The following is a 20,281-nucleotide window of genomic DNA, read 5'->3' as shown; positions in this document are numbered from 1 at the left end:
ACCAAATTCGAGGTAAAAGTGGGATAAATTAGTTAATGTACCTTGATAGCTACTCGGTAGTCAATGTCCTTGGTCTCTTTGAGTCCCAGTGGAATCATTGGAACAACATTTGAACTGAAAATAACATTTTCTTTTAACCCATTTATGCCTAGTGGACTCTCCCATCCTTCTAAATTGGATTGATTTATTTCCAAAATTAGGGATGTCTAGTATATTTATTTCTATATTTAGAATATTTCTTAAAGACATTCCTTTCAGAAAACAGCGTAGACCCAGATGAGACGCCACATGATGCGGTGTCTCATCTGGGTTTACGCTATTTGCCAAGGCCTTTTTTCTAGATGCTAGGCATAAATGGGTTAAAAAGCCACTTTCCAAAGAGTCATAATAAATAATTACCAAAAAAATCACAATTTCGCCTCTATCAGCAAAAATTTGAGACGGTGCTAATTAATATCAGTGTTTTTTTCGATCAAATTTGTGGCTGAAATTCTGCCCTATACCCAATCTCAAAAAAGAATAAATTCTATTCCAAATGACAGTTTAAAATTTCCAATTAAAGGTTTTCACTTCCAATAAATCACTACATTTAGTTCAATGCCCCATTCAGATCCATAACAAATATAGTATTCAAAACACTATTATCCTTTATTTAAAAGTATCAGTTAAAAAACAAGAGATGTGTTTGTCAGAAACACAATGCCCCCTATTTTGCCGCTTTCATACATATTTTTTTACATTTGACCTTGAAGGACGACCTTGACCTTTCACCACTCAAAATGTGCAGCTCCATGAGATACACATGCATGCCAAATATCAAGTTGCTTTGTGAAGGGACATAGAAGTTATGAGAATTTTTCGAAACCTAAACACGAAACCTAAACGCAAAGTGTGACGGAAGGACAGACAGACGGACGGACGGTCCGATCACTATATGCCCTCCTTTGGAAGCATAAAAACAACACCATTTTCCCAATTTGAGTTCAAAACAAAGAGATTTTTCCAAATCCAATAACCCCCCCCCCAACCAGTGTTTTTTTTTGGCCCAATATTACCATCTTTATAAGGCTGTTACCCAATATCAAAAAGTAACATAAATTCCCAAATATCTGTCCAAAATTACTCCCCCCATCCAAAAAACAACAGCACTTTTCCAATAAACTCAAATGGACTAGAAATCTTTATTGTAAGAAGAACTTTATACAGCAATAAATAATATAACTTTAAAAAATGCAGTTGACATGCACTTATAAACAATTTAAATACTGTGATTTATAATCATATTAATAATGATTCATTTTTCCCAATTTCATGGTTTATCACGCTTTTTTCCTAATCCAGAACATACAGGCTGTAAAATATAAACCAAACAAGATGTGTTTGTGAAACACTATGTCCCCATATATTCGACCTTGACCTTAAAGGATGACCTTGACCTTTCATCACTCAAAATGTGCAGCTCCATGAGATACACATGCATGCCAAATATCAAGTTGTTATCTTCAATATTGCAAAAGTGTACATTAAATGAGCGATTTTGACCCATATATTTGACCTTAGACCTTGAAGGATGAGCTTGACCATTCACCAATCAAAATGTGCAGCTCCATGAGATACACATGCATACCAAATATTAAGTTGCTATCTTCAATATTTCTAAAGTTATGGCAAATGTTAAAGTTTGACGCAAACCAAAAAACCAACAAACAAACCAACAGACAGGTCAAAAACAATATGTCCCCCTCTATAGTGGTGGGGGACATAAACAAGAGCTGTCAGAGGACAGCGCGCTCGACTATTCGAGTGCTTGACAGTATAACATAAGCTATCATGGGGAAATTGTTAATATTCAATAATTTATTAGACGATCTTTCAAAAAAAAAAAGTAAAAAAATAAAAAAATAAACAAAAATTGGGTGGGGGGGGGGGAGTGGGGGTATAATGTGGGGTGTGGTCTTTTATTAGACGATCTTTCAAAAATAAAAAAAGGGGAAAAAATGGGGGGGGGGTAGGGGGGGGGAGTATGTGGGGTGTGGTAATTTATTAGATGATATTAAAAAAAAAATTGTAGGGGAGGTTGGGGAGGGGGAGGGTTTCTGGGTAGTGGCGTGATGTATTGTTTGGGTGGCCATTGTGGTATTCAGGTAAGTGTTGTTTTGTCAAAGTTATAATAAAATGTTATCATAAAAAAAGAAGTTACGACAATTTAAGCAAAATGTTCAATTATCTAAGTGTAAAAGGGGCCATAATTATGTCAAAATGCTTGATACAGTGGTCTGCTCTTGTTTATAGGTTGAGGTCATGTTGGTAAACAAGTATGCAAAATATAAAAGCAATATGTCAAAGGGTATAGGAAATATTTGGGGTAGTACGCAAACTTTAACATAGATTTATCAATAATATGCATATTCAAAGTATAAAAGGGGCAATAATTCTGTAAAAATGCTTGATACAGTTGTATGCTCTTGTTTATAGGTTGGAGTCATGATGGCAAACAAGTATGCAAAATATGAAAGCAATATGTCAAGGCACATTGAAAATATTTGCGGTAGTACGCAAATTTTAACAGTTGCTGCATATTCTAAGTGGAAAAGGGGCCATAATAATGACAAAATGCTTGATAGAGTTGTCTGCTCTTGTTTATAGGTTGGGGTCATGTTGGTAAACAAGTAGGCAAAATATGAAAGCAATATGTCAAGGGACAAAGAAAATATTTGGGGTAGTAAGAAAACTTGAACATTTGCACGCTAACGGCACGGCATGGCACAGAACACTGACGCCGGGGTGAGTAGGATAGCTCCACTATATATATTTCATATATAATAGTCAAGCTAAAAATCACTGCTAACCCAAAAACGTTGAAGAAAAACAAACTGCATTTACTTGTCATGCTGGTAGACTGTGACCGAGCTGTTGAGATCTGACACTTCTTCCTTCAGCAGTTGTATGTTGGAGTTGAAGAACAGCAGTTCTACTGACACCAGTTCCTTCAGACGCTTGTTGTCCGTAGCTCTGTAAGCATTCATAAACCAGCGTGTGGTTTTTTCATTCGTAATTATGTCTGATATTTGGCCCCATTCCCAATGGAAAAAAGAATATATTTTTCCCAAATGGGAGCTAAAAATTCCCAATTGAAGGTTTCCCCCAAAAATATGTTTTTAGATCAGCATATTGTTCATCTCCCATCCAGCTTCATAAGCTCAACCTTAGTAAATATCACAATAACTCTTTGCATGCTGGGCAATTTGTCGTCTGCTAAAATGTTGTCTGCTAAATTTCAAAAATTAGCATTTTCTTCGATTTTTTTCAAAGAATACAATCAGAATAGCAAACAGTTTGGATCGTGATGAGACGCCATGATCCTAACCCTCAGGATCCAAACTGTTTGCAAAGGCCTTCAAAATTCGGTTCCGGCACTGAAAGGGATAAAGACACTTATATTCCCAATTTTGAAGCATTTTATAGCTAGAAAACAACATTAATTTTCCCAATTTTAGTCAAAACAACACACATTTTTCCCAAACCAACAGGACGTGGCAAAATTCCAAAAACGGTGAAAAACAACAACATTGTAAACGTAACAGAGCTACAATAAACAACATTGTAAACGTAACAGAGCTACAATAAACAACATTGTAAACGTAACAGAGCTACAATAAACAACATTGTAAACGTAACAGAGCTACAATAAACAACATTGTAAACGTAACAGAGTTAAAATAAACAACATTGTAAACGTAACAGAGCTACAATAAACAACATTGTAAACGTAACAGAGTTAAAATAAACAACATTGTAAACGTAACAGAGTTAAAATAAACAACATTGTAAACGTAACAGAGTTAAAATAAACAACATTGTAAACGTAACAGAGTTAAAATAAACAACATTGTAAACGTAACAGAGCTACAATAAACAACATTGTAAACGTAACAGAGTTACAATAAACAACATTGTAAACGTAACAGAGTTAAAATAAACAACATTGTAAACGTAACAGAGTTAAAATAAACAACATTGTAAACGTAACAGAGTTAAAATAAACAACATTGTAAACGTAACAGAGTTAAAATAAACAACATTGTAAACGTAACAGAGTTAAAATAAACAACATTGTAAACGTTACAGAGTTAAAATAAACAACATTGTAAACGTAACAGAGTTACAATGTAAAGCTGGAGATGATTTTTAAGCAATCAAGGCCAAACATTGTCCTTTAAGCAATCAAGGCCAAACATTGTCCTTTAAGCAATCAAGGCCAAACATTGTCCTTTAAGCAATCAAGGCCAAACATTGTCCTTTAAGCAATCAAGGCCAAACATTGTCCTTTAAGCAATCAAGGCCAAACATTGTCCTTTAAGCAATCAAGGCCAAACATTGTCCTTTAAGCAATCAAGGCCAAACATTGTCCTTTAAGCAATCAAGGCCAAACATTGTCCTTTAAGCAATCAAGGCCAAACATTGTCCTTTAAGCAATCAAGGCCAAACATTGTCCTTTTTTTGTGACCACAAAGTTGACGAGGCGTGGTGGATATGGTGTCCGCCTAGCAACCAGGAGGTTATGGATTCGGTCCCGAATGTGACAGCGTTCTTTAAATACCCTCAAAGACACAAAGTACTGGTTTTACCAAGCAAACAGACTCGATAAGATATCAATAAGCTCAAGACTTTTGATGCAATTGAGCTTAAAGAAATAGGTTTAAACTAAACTTGATCTATTTTATTACTGTTAGCACTTGACAGCTTACAAATTTTTCATGTACTATTGTTATTATTAACCCTTTGCATGCTGGGTAATTTGTCGTCTGCTAAAATGTCGTCTGCTGAATTTCTAAAATTAGCATTTTCTTTGATTTTTTTTCAAAGAATACTATCAGAATAGCAAACAGTTTGGATCCAGATGAGACGCCACGTTCTGTTTGCAAAGGCCTTTTAAATTCAGCTCCAGCGCTTTAAGGGTTAATCTATATTTAAATTTACTTGGAGCGAAAAAAGTTTCAGTGCATCTACTTGTGTATATTCAGTAAGGTGATTCATAATGTGTACTTAAACAGCATTGCTATTTTTTTATTTATAAGCTAGTTATTTAAGCAGTGATATTTTAGCTCATTTTAGACCAAAATTTGCCTCATTCCCAGACTAATAGGTACCTTTTTTATCAATAATCACTTTACAATTCTTTTTCGATGTCAGCGTTATTTAGAAATGAAATTGACTAAAGTTTGGCAAATATTGACAATATTGAAAATATTGAAAGCTCTTTTACCAAAGTTAATTGAGTGTGATATTATATACATTTAAAGCAAAGTATGTCTAGCATCAACAAAATCAAAGTTATTTTTGTCCTAATACACTGCCAATAATGTGTAAACATAATCCCAAGGAGAGAAACCATATAAGAATTATTTCTTTCGTTTCAATCCTTTTCAGGGGCCGTATTCCAGTAGCTTCTTAAGTTTTCACTTAAGTTAAAGAAATTTCTTAAATAAATTGTTTAAGTTAAATTTGAAATGTCAAAAACAAAACACATTGGGTATTCAGCCCCATTCCAAATGGAAAAAGTATATAATTTTCCCAAATGGCACCTATTAATTTCCAAAGTTTCATGATCCTAGGCATAAGCGTTCTTGAGTTATCATCCGGAAACCATTTTACTATTTCGGGTCATCGTGACCTTGGCCTTTGACCTAGTGACCTCAAAATCAATAGGGGTCATCTGCGAGTCATGATCAATTTACCTATGAAGTTTCATGATCCTAGGCATAAGCGTTCTTGAGTTACAGTACAGCCAAGGCGGAACAAACATATTTCGCGATCTGCGGCGGCAAGGCGAAACGAGTTGATGTGGCGTCAGTTGTTGAAGCTGTGTAAGTATGCGGCGGCAAGTCGAATTTTGCCGCAAAGCTTCGCATCTGTCCGCCGCGGCATGCCGAGGCAAGCCTCGATCCGCGACATGACGCCGAGTCGATGCGTACATGTATCGCAAAATAAACAATCTTTTTTAAATGATTAGTTGTTAAAAAAACATTTATAATAATATGTCAAATCCTAATATTTAATGTGCGCGCATTCAAAATAAAATAGATAACATAGTTAATAAAAAAGCGTGCTGTTGTGTTTTTAGTGAGTGCATTCCCGTTTATAAACAAATTGTTGTAATCCTGAAAATTTAACAAAAATGGAAGTCATCAAAACAAAACACGATAATCAAGGGCATGTATTAATTCAATTTCAATAATAATTTATCTTTGTCATTTTTAGAATCGGCTTAAGTAGTTTAAGTTACTTTGTGTGCGTTTATTAACTGCACCGTTTCATTTTTATTTTATATTGAAGTGATATTATGGGTATTTTTCATTGTTGAATTGAACTGAAAAGAATAAACAGGTCAAAAGAGTTAGTGAAAATGTGGTTACTGACAATTAGCTGCAACTCATCTTGCTACCGACTGTTTATAAAATTAGATATGTTTTATGACTGGACATTCTTCTAAGCCGAAATGATTTGTAAAACAAAATAGTGTCTTTGTGTCGTTTGAACAAATCTGCACTAAAACTAAATTCACATCGTAAATCGAATACTTTCTGACGTAAGTTGGGAAAACGAAAGTAGGGTTGATATACAAATGCATTACTTTCTCTTTCCTGGATATTGTTTTAGTATGTTGATGCTGCATTCACAAATATAAGTGTATCTTAAGTGAAAACAAAAACAATAAATAACGGTTGTGATAGACACATATAAACTGTTAGATGACCATTAAAAAACTTTAAATGATCAACAAACATATTTGTTTTTGGTTTTATTTTTACGACAACAGGTATTATCATAATTATAAGCATATTTAATGTGCCTGGCAAGTAAGTAAGTTTTCTGCCGGTAAAGAATGTATTTCACACATTAACAAGGTCACGTAATTATGTACAAAATAGTTTGTTGAAATGTGGTTACTGACCAATTATCTGCAACACATCTTGCTACCAGTTGTTTATAAAAAAAATTATTATAGTCGATATTTTACATGACTCATCCATTTCTCTAAGAAAATTGGATCCGTAAAACAAAATATTGTCTTTGTGTCGTATGAACGAATCTGCACTAAACCTAGATTTTCATCGTAAATCGAATAATTTCTGTCGTCAGTTGTCTAAGTACGGTTGATATTCAAATGCATTATTTTCCTCTTTCCGGGATATTGTTTTAGTATGTTGATGCTGCATTAACAAATATAAGTGTATATAAGTGAAAACACAAACAATAAACAACGGTTGCGATAGGCACCTATAAACTGTACGATGCCCATGATATCACTTTATAACATGAAACTAATAACTATGAAAGTGGCGTAAATCTAGGTTTCTATGCTACACAAATGAACATGTAGTAGTATATCTATTCACTTGATCCACCGCGTACGTATGCGGCGGATTCACTCCGCAAAAGTACGCGAGGTTGATGCAGGCTAGGCGTCGTTGCGCGGAACGATGCCGAGTGCCGCGGCGATTCGCCGCGTGGACACACGATTCGGCCGCCGCATACTAATAATCTTGCTGTGGCGAAGCCTCGGATAATGTTTGTTTCGCCTTGGCTGTACTGTATCATACGGAAACCATTTTACTATTTCAGGTCACTGTGACCTTGACCTTTGACGTAGTGACCTCAAAATCAATAGGGGTAATCTGCGAGTCATGATCAATATACCTATAAAGTTTCATGATCCTAGGCATAAGCGTTGTTGAGTTATCATCCGGAAACCATTTTACTATTACGTGTCACCGTGACCTTGACCTTTGACCTAGTTACCTCAAAATCAATAGGGGTCATCTGCGAGTCATGATCAATGTACCTATGAAGTTTCATGATCCTAGGCATAAGCGTTCTTGAGTTATCATCCGGAAACCATTTTACTATTTCGGGTCACCGTAACCTTGACCTTTGACCTAGTGACCTCAAAATCAATAGGGGTCATCTGCGAGTCATGATCAATGCACCTATGAAGTTTCATGATCCTAGGCCCAAGCGATCTAGAGTTATCATCTGACAACCACCTGGTGGACGGACCGACAGACCGACCGACAGACCGACTGACCGACATGAGCAAAGCAATATACCTCCTCTTCTTCGAAGGGGGGCATAATAATACTGAAAATATGTATATTTTCAATGTTGAAGCATGTTTTTAAGCAAAACAACAACAACAACACTAATTTCCCAATTTTAGTCAAAACGCTAGAAATTTTCGCTGCTGATTTGATCCCTATTGTTGCGAGAGATTTGTCTAGCTGGCTTACATAAACTTGCACACTTGTTTTAAATTAAAGATGTTAATATGAGTCAGGCTATTAAAAAAAAAGGCTTAATGCATGTGCATAAAGTATCCTCCCACATTAGCCTGTGAAGTTCACACAGGCTAATCAGGGATGACACTTTCCGCCTTCACTTGATTTTCACCCTAAAGAGACTTCCTTTAACGGAAAAACTCCATAAAAGCAAGAAGTGTTGTCCCTGGTTAGCCCGTGCAAACAGCACAGGCTTATCTTGCATATCTTGGACGATAATTTAGTCACATACGCTAAGCTCCGTTTCTCCAGAGCACAGATCATATCTTCTTTCTTCTAACCACAAACCTGTACAAGTTTTCAGCTCCATTCCTCATACGAAGTTCTCTGTTGATCTCGTCGTTCAACTTGGACCGCCGTTTTTGAAGCTTTCCCCTTGCAGTTGACAGCAGTGGATCGCAACCCTGAATATAGTGCAGATTAGCCTTTGGTAAAGATTTACCCTTACATTAACCGATTCAAAAGGGAGACAATTTGAGGTGAAAAAGTCTAATTGCACTAAATGACATTGTTTTTCGGAAGCATAAATCAATGCTATTTCAACCCTTTCCCACTCAGAGGCAAAGTGAAAATGGATAAAAGCAAACAGCATAAAACCAGAACAGCATGCGAGTAACTTGCAGTCTGTTCAGGTTTTATGCTGTTTGCTGCTCATCAGTATGATCAGTATCTAAGGATTAAAAATGAAAACTTAAATCTAGTAAGAAAGGTCTTTAATTGAATTTAACTTTCTAAGAGACAACAAACTTGTCAAAAATTCGTATATAAGTGGTAAATGGTTAACGGCACAATTTATCAATCTATTTCTCACAAAACAGCAAAAGAACCAATTATTTGAAAATGGGAAAGAAGTGATACGGTAAAGAATAAGCAGAACAGAAATTAACACTATCTTTCCAGCAGAACAGAGATTAATGCTATCTTTTCAGCAGAACAGAGATTAATGCTATCTTTTTTAGCAAAACAGAGATTAATGCTATTTTTTATGCAGAACAGATTAACGCTATCCTTTCAGCAGAACATAGATTAACGCTATCTTTCCAGCAGAACATAGATTAATGCTATCTTTCCAGCAGAACAGAGATTTATGCTATCCTTTCAGCAGAACAGAGATTAATGCTATCTTTACAGCAGAACATAGATTTAAATAAAATGGTGCCTGATGTGACAGAAGACTGTGAGCTTATTGTGTGAAAAACTGTTGACCATGATGGTGTTTGTGGTGTTTGAGATTAAAGATGCTGAACTCATTTCTGTAGTTTTTAATCCCAATTTATTTTCCCAATTTCTTGAAAATGCTGATAAAATTCCCATTTTCAAAGCAATGGGCTATCTAGTGTTCTTATGTTTGCGGACGATACAAAAATATACCGTGAGATTTCGACTAAAAATGATCAGTTAATTCTCCAAGATGATTTGAATAAACTTTTTGAATGGAGCAACAAATGGCTGTTAAAGTTTCACCCAGACAAGTGCAAAATACTACAAATTTCAACAAAACCCCCAGAAATAAGATCATATACTATGCCCAAGTATGAAGGAGGCCTCGTTTCTCTAGAAAGAGTTGAAAATGAAAAAGATGTTGGTGTAACAATAAACTCAAAATTAAAATTTGATGAACACATACAAAACCAAGTAAATAAAGCCAACAAAATGATGGGATTAATAAGACGTTCATTTAAATTTCTAGACTTTAGAAGCTTCAGATTATTATTCAAGTCCATTGTAAGACCACATCTGGAATATGCCAGCAGTGTATGGAGTCCATCAAAAATTAAAGACATTGATAGCATTGAAAACGTCCAACGTAGAGCAACCAAAATGTTACCCAAACTTAAGGATAAATCATACGAGGAAAGACTTAAATTGATTAAACTACCCACTTTGAAATTTCGCAGACTACGAGGGGATATGATTGAAACATACAAGATCTTGAACAATATCTATGACAAAAGAACAACAGTTGGAATTTTTACTTTGAACACAAATACAAATAGAGGTCATCCATTAAAACTTTTAAAACAAAGGTGTGCACGCGACATTCGCAAGAACTTTTTCTCCAATCGCATTGTAAACATATGGAATAATTTACCAAGTGCTGTCGTCACATCCAAGAACACGGATACTTTTAAAAGACGCCTAGATAAATATTGGATAAACCACCCAATGGTGTACGATCATAACTGTGACTATAATGAAATAACCGGAAGCAAAACACCGAGACTATTAAATAGCGATGACGAAGAAGAGGCCACTACAGAGGTCCAAAAGACCTGCGGTGGTAAACCACCTAAGGTAACCTAAGGTATCTTCCCAAAAAGCTGGAAAAAAATAAGCGTACTTGCATATATATAGATAAAGAAAATCAAAATATAACATAATATCAATAAAATGGCTTAATCATTATCAACAAACTTGAAATCCTTTAAGATTAACTACTGAAAGGAAATAAGCACTGACAGAAGTCAGATGACCCCAGGCCATAATGGCTGTGGTATTACTGTAGATGACCACACCTTGTTTTCAAGTGTATAAAATTGACAATAAATATCGACTCAATTACCTTAATTATTGATACATATTATCAAAAATTGTATAAAACATGGAACTTATAGTGATGCAATACAAAACATTTTACTAAAATAATAAATGTCTGCATGTTTTGACAGTGTACATGTAATTTCCGGAGTATTTCATCCGAAATAGATACGCATTTAGCAATATTCAAATACCTTTCTTCCTATAAAATCCATCTTCAAATCCGATAGTGCATCGTCTTTTTCACTCACTTCTGATTCCATTTCTTATGTTAATTTTATCGCAATATAGTTTAAAATGTAATCGAAACCATTACAGAAAGATGTCATTTTTAGACGGTCTTAGTTTTCAGCATATCAGTACAAGTTGTCCATAGGTTACACACTACGTTGTAACCTTGGAAAATTTTAACGTCATCAAATGTTCCACGTTAAACGCATTAAAATCAAACAACAACAATCACAGCAACCATATAAACATACTCTTGTAAGCTGATTATCCTATTTTCATGTTCATGAGGAATTTGATATGAAACTCGCAACTGGTATTTTTTGGTTGACTCAAAATTTCTCTATAGGTGTAACTTGCACTATTTCAAGTGAAATGTACGGAAAAAACAACAACACCAACACAATAACAACAAACTGCTGTAGTGTCACTAGTGTTATATATACATACAGTTAAGCGAAAGCAAGCAATGAAAGCAAAAATGAATCATAATGAAACCTAATAAAGTAAATGCAAGAAATCAAGATGCAAATTTCTCAGACACAGCAAAAAGCAGAAAGGCAACACAATGAAAACAAAATAAAACAAATGAAAGGAATCAAAACATGCAAACAGTAAGCTCAACTTTGCTGACAGGATCTACAGGCACAGTCCACCCCGTCCCATGATGCAACCAAACTCCGGAACTGATTGTAGTTGCCCTCATCTCTAAAATGTCCGCTAAATGTCATTCGACATGGGCGTTAATGCTGAGGGCCTATGATCGCAGGGATAGATACGCATTGATATCCATCCAAATCAGAAGTATACCTGTGCCTAAATGTCGTTATAACCTGTTAACCTATTGTCATGATCTTTGCCTTTAAAAAAATCCCGATGTTCTGTGGCAGACACTATCCAGGAACGATTTTTAGTTTCACACGTACAATAGCCAATAAGAAATATGCGCTTATATAAGTACCCGGTAAGATCATTCTGTTGTTATTTTTATTATTTTATTTTTTTTGTCAAGCGTTGCTCCTTCTGTAAAACATATTCACACAAAATATGTATAAACGCGAAAACTTTGCTGAAAATTATAACGAATAATGAATAATTGCCATAAGTTAAAAAGAAAAACATAAAAACGGCATATAAACATACGCTTAAGGATCTCTTGTTTTAAGAATATGGTATAAATAAATATAATTTAGAATTTCCACGAATATCTTTATATCACATGGCAACATCTGAGTAACTTAATTGCTGTTAAGCTGTGCAGACATCCAGTGAACCGTATGCGGACTGCCATCTCTAATGTTGGTTAAACACTGCATGTACATGTTTTGAGAAGACACCACAGGTTCGATGGCGTACTATTTGTTTCATATTTGTTATTGTTTCATGCTTGTGCGCAAGTATGTATACGATGTAATACTTTCCCACTTACCGCCAGCTTAAACGTTCAAGTGACAAAATCATAAACACAATGCCGGAGATACTTAGAAGATGAAAATCACAATTGAAGTCGTTTTCGATAAAACGGACTCTGAAATATATCGATCGATCTATACAGGAAATTTAACTCGTGATCCTCAACCCTTGTGATGGAAACTTAACAATTTACATCCGCATCCTGTTCGACAATCCTGTTGCGACGTCAACTTGCAAAAAAAGTTCGGGCGTTACACACGCTCTGTGCAGCTTTGTGCGAAATAAAACCCAAGAGGAGCATATTGATAGAAACGTTAAAAATGGAATTCATATTTGGTCTCCTGCTTTTATTTGGAGGAGTTTTCAGCAAAACGCTTGTCGCCGAGAACGGGACCGTTGAATTTCAATCGGATGACTTCGCTCCTTTCAACTGGTCAAGGTCGACGATTGAGATGCCGGACGCTGACCCCGCTAACCCAACTGACCTATATGACGTCACGGATGACATCACGTCGTTTAAGCCACAGTCAAGTAGGTGGTTTTGTTTTTGTATCGTGAAGGGATAAACATTTTTTAAACGATTTACCGGCAAATGGAATGAATTCCATGTGTTCGATATAATGTTTTCCACGTGATTCATAATATATAATAAGAAAATTAATTAACAAATGTTTTCTATATTTAAATTAAATGATATGCAAATCAATCGATAAGCAATTGTTTTACAATATCAAACCATTTTTTTCTTGAATATTATTCAGAACAATGTTTGTTCTCGTTTCACAGCCGACATTTGCACGAATAAAAGTTTTCAAAAGTCTGAACACTTTCTTAGAAGTTCATACATTAATCGGAACTGTTGTCCATTGTCCTCTTTCGGTGTCATTACAGATTTCCGACATTGTCCCGATTCCCCCGAATTATTTCACAAACTCTTCACAGCGGTAACATCATTAGCGACTGAACGACACTCCCACAAATACCTCATAGTTTGCATAGTATTATGCTAAAATAGTATTTCTATCATTCTAAAACAATAATGATATAATTAGAGGTGCTAACCCATTTATGCATACAGTCAAGAAAAAAGGCATTTGCAAACGGCGCAGACCCAGATGAGACGCCGCATGATGCTGAGAGGAATTTTTGAAAGGAATTTCTGTAAGAAATATTCTAAATATAGAAATAAATATACTAGAAATCACTAATTTTGGAAATAAATTGATCCAATTTAGAAGGATGGGAGAGTCCACTAGGCATAAATGGGTTAAGAATTGTCTTTATTTTCAGCCTCAAGTCTGCGAATTGGTTGGATAATACGGGCCGACGAAACAATAACACCTTGCTTTTAGACAAATGAGTCGCGTTCTAAGAAAACTGGGCATAATGCATGTGCGTATGTGTCGTCCCAGATTAGCATGTGCAGTCCGCACAGGCTTATCAAGAACGACACTTTCAGCCTAAATTGGATTTTTGCTAAGAAGAGACTATATTTAAACGAAAAATGTCATAAAAGCGGAAAGTGTCGCCCCTGGTTAGGCTGTGCGGAATGCATAGGCTTATCTGGGACGACACTTTACGCACATGCATTATGCCCAGTTTTCTCAGAACACGACTCAAATGTAAAGCGAGAAAACTTATTTTTCTTGGGGAATCTCGTTCTATGGTCATACAACGTTTCTCGCCATATTTTCATTGCAGATTACATGGCAGAGCTGTGTGGATTGAAGCGAATCCTTCACGACCGAAATGCTATCCTGATGTCCCTGTCTCGCAATGGCCTCGCCCCTCGCGAAACCACATGTGTGTCGGGAGTGGAGTCCGCTGCATACTCGGTAAGTTCCGTTTAATAAACGGTAGGTTCCGTGTTCTACTCAGTAAGTTCATTTGCATACGCAATGGGTTCCGTTGCATACTCGGTAGGTTCCGTTTAATACTCGGTAGGTTCCGTTGCGCAATCAGTAAGTTTCTTTGAATACTCGGTGAGTTCCGTTGCATACTCGGTAGGTTCGATTGCATCCTCGGTAGGTTCCGTTGCATACTCGGTAGTTTTTTGTTGCATATTCGGTAGGTGTGTCAGCACAATAGCCGGATGCAGTGGGTATCTAACCCCGGACCTCAAAGTTCCAAGGCAGAAATTCATAAAGCAGGCATGTTCCTCAAGCTAGTTCAGACAGACCCCCTCCCATGTTCGGAAAGTGTAGTCCCAAATTTACCGCTATCAGGGTCGATACTTTCAGAATGAAAGATATTTTTAAGGAAGTTAATTTTAAAACAAAATCCAGTTTAGGCGGAACATGTCGTCCCTGATAAGCCCGTTAGAAGTTTTTTCATCAATAGTTTGTTCTGCGTCACAATGACGTCATCCCATATAAAGTCGCAAGATTCGTGGTGTGAGTGGAGTCCCTTGCAGATCTGTTAACCCCATGTGCCATAGAGGAATTTTGTGTGACATCACATCCGTTAGTTTTCCGTTCTAAAATAGCTAGTCTATTTCATGGGCGACCATTGCTATTAAGTTCCTTACGCTTCTTAAGACATCCTAGTGTTTCTGTCTCGCATAGGCACCGCCCAATCACATCGCCCGATACATGACTTATCCTCGTGTTTCTGTCTGGCAATGGCATCGCCCAATCATATCTTCCGATACATTTTCGTGTTTCTGTCTCGCAAAGGCATCGCCTACTCGCGTCTTCCGATGCTTACTGGGAGCAGAGTCCGCTGGTTACTATGTCGGTGTCCAACCAAAGGGTCAAAGCTTTTTAGTGTCGTACGGTTCTTCAGACATTCCTATGTTACCGCATCTTAGCGTTCACAGATGCATATCTGTCACTGACCTTACCGACATGTATATATGAGTCGTGTTGTGAGAAAACTGGGCATAATGCATGTGCGTAAAGTGTCGTCCCAGATTAGCCTGTGCAGTCCGCACAGGCTAATCAGGGACGACACTTTCCGCCTAAATTGTATTTTTGCTATGAAGAGTCTTCATTTAAACAAAAAATGTCATAAAAGCTTAAAGTGTCGTCCCTGATTAGCCTGTGCGGATTGCACAGGCTTATCTGGGACGACACTTCACGAACATGCATTATGCCCAGTTTTCTCAGAACACGACTCAAATTTTCAATGGTTCTCAACGGAGACACACTGAACTGGAAAACAAGCTAATTTCATTGAAACATATTTAATATAGCTAGACTGTATGAAAAGTAATCGGTTTAAAGAGGCACTATGTTGAGACAATTTTCAGAGAAAATCTTGAAAATGCTCCCCCTATGGGGATCGAACCCGAGCCCGCTCTGTACGAAGGCGGACACCATTTCCATGACATTACTCAGATCATTCATTATTAATTGTTATACTTCAATTTGAAGTGGTTGCTTTCAGTATGTTTCTTTTGCAACAATATACACCTCGCTCTGTTGTTGTTGTTGTTTTTTATCGAATGCACCGGGATTGTCTCCCATATGGCCATCGCCCCCAGAAAGACGTGTAAGTTGGTTAAGGGGGATAGTGCAAGATACAGAAGACACTCCGTTCCAGAGGTGACCCTGTGTCTTTTAGTGCCCGGTGTATAGCACCTAGTACATTGCACCTCGGTTTAACGTCTCATGCGAAAGACGAGATAGTAGGTTAGGTGCAGCGGAGGATCGAACCAGTGATCTCTGGATTGTGAAACCAGTGTGTTACCACTAGACCACGGATCCGCTACCACTTCGCTCTGAGAAAATTTGGTCTTAATGAAGGTCCGTTATGTGTCATCCCATATTATAATGTGTAGAAGGCACTTGCCAATCAGGAACGACACTGTGTCCGCTTTAATGGAATTTTCGTATAAAGGAGGTCTACTCTAAACAGAAATCAAGTCCATGCGGTATGTGTCGTCCCTGATAAACATGTGTGGGCTGCAGTGGCTCATCTGGAACGATACTTTACACATATGCATTAACACCGGGTTTCTAACTCCAATTTTGATCAGCAGACGCCTATCGTACGGACGAGTCCGGAGATAGCCGATGTATCACGATTCACGGCTCATATTATTTTGATTACTATTGTAGAACTACATGCTCGTGATAACCTTCAACGCGGTCTCGATGACCTTGCCGACTTCCGGTGTCTGCAACCACGCCAGGCTGGACCTGTTCACTGGAAAGGCTTTAACACCAGCAAATCGCTTAAACGGTATTGCACCACGGCTGTTGTTATTTTTTTCCTACTGAACCAGATATAAACTGTTTATAAGCCTCGTTCTGAGGAAACTAAGTGCCTGTGCGTTAAGTTCTTATATGAGCTGTAAACATTAGCTGTTGTTTCCCCTAACATCTTAAAAATATAGGGTAGTTAGGTCGTCCTTTTTTCTTATTCTTGTCGGTTTGTACACAAGTTATTTCCATCTCTTATAAGGATACCTAAGACAAATCTTCCAAATCGGTTTAAACAAATCAATTTTTTATGTGCGAAATTTCATTTTTTATGATGTAATTTTCAAACACATTATCTCGATTTCATTACGGAATATTAAAAAAATCGGTATAAATTTTGATCGGCCGAGTTACTGGAAACAAACAACTTTTACTTCTATGCCTGATTCGTAATACGGTAACCGCGAAATTTTACATCGCAAAGTCAGTATTTCGCTATACAAACTACAAAGATGTTGTGAATCTATTTAATTAACATGTAAATAAACATATTCAAAGGTTCAATCACAGATAGAAAAGAAAAAAGTAGTCGAAAACGGGCATATTGGGTTTAGAAAACAATAAACATTTAAAGAGCAATAACGGTAATTCATGAACCGATTATGAAACGGAACCTACCGAGCATGCAACGGAACATACCGCGTATACAACGGAACCTACCGAGAATGAAACGGAACCTACCGAGTATTAACCTAACAAATTTTATTACCGCTCTGGGAAAACGGCACTTAACTCATGTACGTAATGTATCCACACAAGCTAATAAGTGACGACACTTTTCACTTGTATCGTGTGTATTTTTAAAGGAAGTCTCTTGTTATTTATGTGGAAAGTCTCGCCCCTGTCTGTGCGCACTACACTGGCTAATCTCTGACACTAAACGCACATGCATTAAACCCCATTTTCCCAGAGCGAGGCTCATTTGCACGTAAAGGTACTTTTTATTGACTCGATCCTTGCTATCAATACCAACAGGAGAGGGAGGTTTATGTGGCAGCCGAATCACGGGCTACTTCGTGACGTCATCCAACTTCCTGACGCTTGAATTCAAGCAGATACTCATGGCACCTTCATCGCGCCAAAGTTTTACGGCAATCATTACCCCGTTTCATCGTGGTGAGTTGATTTGTTTAACCTTTACCACCCAGATGCTCACTTTAACCAGTTTGTAGTTCCTAAGAAAATCAAATTAAATTTAAGACCTTTCTTACAAGATTTAAAATAAAAAGGCTTCATTTCCAACCTAAAGGTACAGATGAGCAGCAAACAGCAGAAAACCTGAATAGACTGAACATTAAACGTATTATTAAAATAATATTTTCTTATTATTATTTAAAATAGAATATTAAACGTACGAGTTGCTCGCAGGTTTTTCTTGTTTTATGCTGTTGGATATAACAATTTCTACGTTTGTTCTGACCAGGAAAGGGTTAGTGTGGTTTTAGAAATAAATAGAAGATATGCATTGGTTTCGGTAGATATCTATTTTTATCGCAGGCACGAGTGAAAATTTGTTTTTTCTATGATAACGAGGGTATAAAAATCGATAATCTACTGAAATCTAACACATACCATTTTTATGTAATTCTTTCTCTACAGTTCATTTACATTTTTAAAGATTTAATCTGGCGAATTTAGCTGGGATAATAACTTCATGACGCCAAAAAAAACGACGCCATTTCACAGTAAAACAATGAAAAATAGCGATAATTTCATGTTATTTTTACTGTTTGATCAAATGCATTATCGATTTTGAAATAATGATATTTCCATTACAACAACAGAATAGCAATACATAAATAATCTTTTTAAATTTGATTGTTTAAAACCTACTGCAATAATCTGTTTTCTTTAAATCTTCCTTAAAAGCTTCAATTCATGTAAGTCCCTCATATTGCATCCTCCTTTCGCTGCCAATATTATTGTGTACAAATTCGTTCATCCAGTGTTTTTTTTTGTGTTGTCACAAACTGCAGGCCGATGTGCAAGAGCTTTAATTTGTGTTGTCACAAACGCATTCCTATGTGATCAGTTCTTTAAGTTTTGTTGTCACAAACTGCAGGCCGATGCGCACATGACGAGTTCAGATGCGCCAATGGATTCTGCGTGCAGAATAACATGCTCTGCGACGGCTACAACAACTGCGGTGATAACAGCGATGAAAAATCCTGTGCGAAATTAGCCCTGTCCATCGCCGCCATTATCGGCATCGCCGTCGGGGGCGTTGTATTGGTGGCGCTGATTATCACGTGCATCTGCTGCAGATGCTGCTGCTCCCTATACGAGAGGCTTTAATAAGCTACAAATGATGCTATTATTAGAGACACAAGCTACAAATGATGCTATTATTAGAGACACAAGCTACAAATGATGCTATTATTAGAGACACAAGCTACAAATGATGCTATTATTAGAGACACAAGATACAAATGATGCTATTATTAGAGACACAAGATACAAATGATGCTATTTTTAGAGACACAAGCTACAAATAATGCTATTTTTAGAAACACAAGCTATAGATGATACTATTTTAAGAAACACAAGCTACATATTATATTATCTTTAGAAACACTAGCTATAGATGATACTATCTTTAGAAACACAGGTTACAGATGATACTATCTTTACAAACAAAAGCTACAGATGATACTATTTTAAGAAACACAATATACATATGATGCTATCTTTAAACACAAGCGACAGATTTTTAGAAACAGAAAGACATGCTTCCGATAAGGCTATTTTTAGTTACACAAGCCACATCTATTGCTATTGTACGTAACATAACTTACAGAATATGCTTTTTTAATAAACGAGATTCCATTTTTTCTGCAAATTATGCAAAACAAATAGACGCAAGTGTTCAACATGTGAACAATTAATTAAAACCATTTTTCATTGTGTACAAGTCATTTTAAATTTTAATATTATATTATATTAAACCCTACCGCCACATAGCGTTCTATGAATTATACGAATGTCCTTCGTCCGTCCATCCGTCTGTCATTCTGTCGGCAACACTTTGGTGTCCCTCCATATCGTGTATACCCTGTGGTGATGAATGTTATCTCGAACGTTAAGGGCATTGAGAAGCCGTACAGAAGGCATGAGTCAATCACTCCAACTTAAGGTCAAGGTCGACCGTATAGTCAAAGTTTTCAAACACAGATTATTGCAAAATATAATGCATACATGTATAAAATTTGTATTAATAGGGCAATACGACCTATGAATGACAAAATGTGTTCTCAAACAGCCTCAATTGTAGCTGTAATAAAGTTATTACATTATTACAACTGCTTGACAACCTAAATTGTAATAATGTGTGTTTGAAAATGCGACCAGATGCAATTTTAAACCAAGCAATAAGTTTATTACACGTTCGGTTGTTATTACAATTCAGGTTGTCAAGCAATTGTAATACTGTAATAAAGTTTTTTACAATTTAGGTCGTTTTTTACGCTTCAGGTTGTAACACTGCACACGCTACTGTGGGTTTATACATGACGTACATGCATTAGACCCGGTTTTCGCAGAGCGATGCTCATTTACAAA

General features: G+C 36.6%; 3 protein-coding genes across 5 annotated transcripts in view; 1 reads left to right on the top strand and 2 right to left on the bottom strand.

Annotated features, from left to right (window-relative positions):
- The window catches only part of LOC127846701 (rhophilin-2-like), a 63,103-nt gene extending 51,856 nt beyond the window's left edge, over positions 1-11,247 (bottom strand). The window contains exons 1-4 of the mRNA XM_052378191.1: positions 11,072-11,247; positions 8,628-8,743; positions 2,884-3,012; positions 42-114 (exon numbers count right to left, since the gene is read on the bottom strand). Coding sequence (XP_052234151.1) covers positions 42-114; positions 2,884-3,012; positions 8,628-8,743; positions 11,072-11,140 — 387 coding nt within the window. The 5' untranslated portion in view covers positions 11,141-11,247. The remainder of the gene's footprint in view (positions 1-41; positions 115-2,883; positions 3,013-8,627; positions 8,744-11,071) is intronic.
- The window catches only part of LOC127846702 (endonuclease/exonuclease/phosphatase family domain-containing protein 1-like), a 182,249-nt gene that overhangs the window by 128,253 nt on the left and 33,715 nt on the right, over positions 1-20,281 (bottom strand). The gene's annotated exons all lie outside the window — the stretch shown is intronic.
- LOC127846714 (uncharacterized) lies at positions 12,711-19,683 on the top strand. Its single transcript, XM_052378214.1, has 5 exons — positions 12,711-13,049; positions 14,220-14,353; positions 16,580-16,703; positions 17,699-17,839; positions 18,786-19,683. The coding sequence occupies exons 1-5, from the start codon at positions 12,839-12,841 to the stop codon at positions 19,016-19,018; spliced, it is 843 nt and encodes a 280-aa protein (XP_052234174.1). The 5' UTR covers positions 12,711-12,838; the 3' UTR covers positions 19,019-19,683.

Source organism: Dreissena polymorpha, chromosome 9 (assembly GCF_020536995.1).
Source record: "Dreissena polymorpha isolate Duluth1 chromosome 9, UMN_Dpol_1.0, whole genome shotgun sequence".
Classification (NCBI taxonomy): domain Eukaryota; kingdom Metazoa; phylum Mollusca; class Bivalvia; order Myida; family Dreissenidae; genus Dreissena; species Dreissena polymorpha.
This window is presented reverse-complemented; position numbering and strand designations above follow the sequence as displayed.

Coding starts and splice junctions, on each gene's coding strand:
- LOC127846714 (XM_052378214.1), top strand. CDS start 12,839: ATGGAATTCATATTTGGTCTCCTGCTTTTATTTGGAGGAGTTTTCAGC. Junction 13,050..14,219: donor GTCGTTTAAGCCACAGTCAA/GTAGGTGGTTTT, acceptor TTTTCATTGCAG/ATTACATGGCAGAGCTGTGT. Junction 14,354..16,579: donor TGGAGTCCGCTGCATACTCG/GTAAGTTCCGTT, acceptor TTACTATTGTAG/AACTACATGCTCGTGATAAC.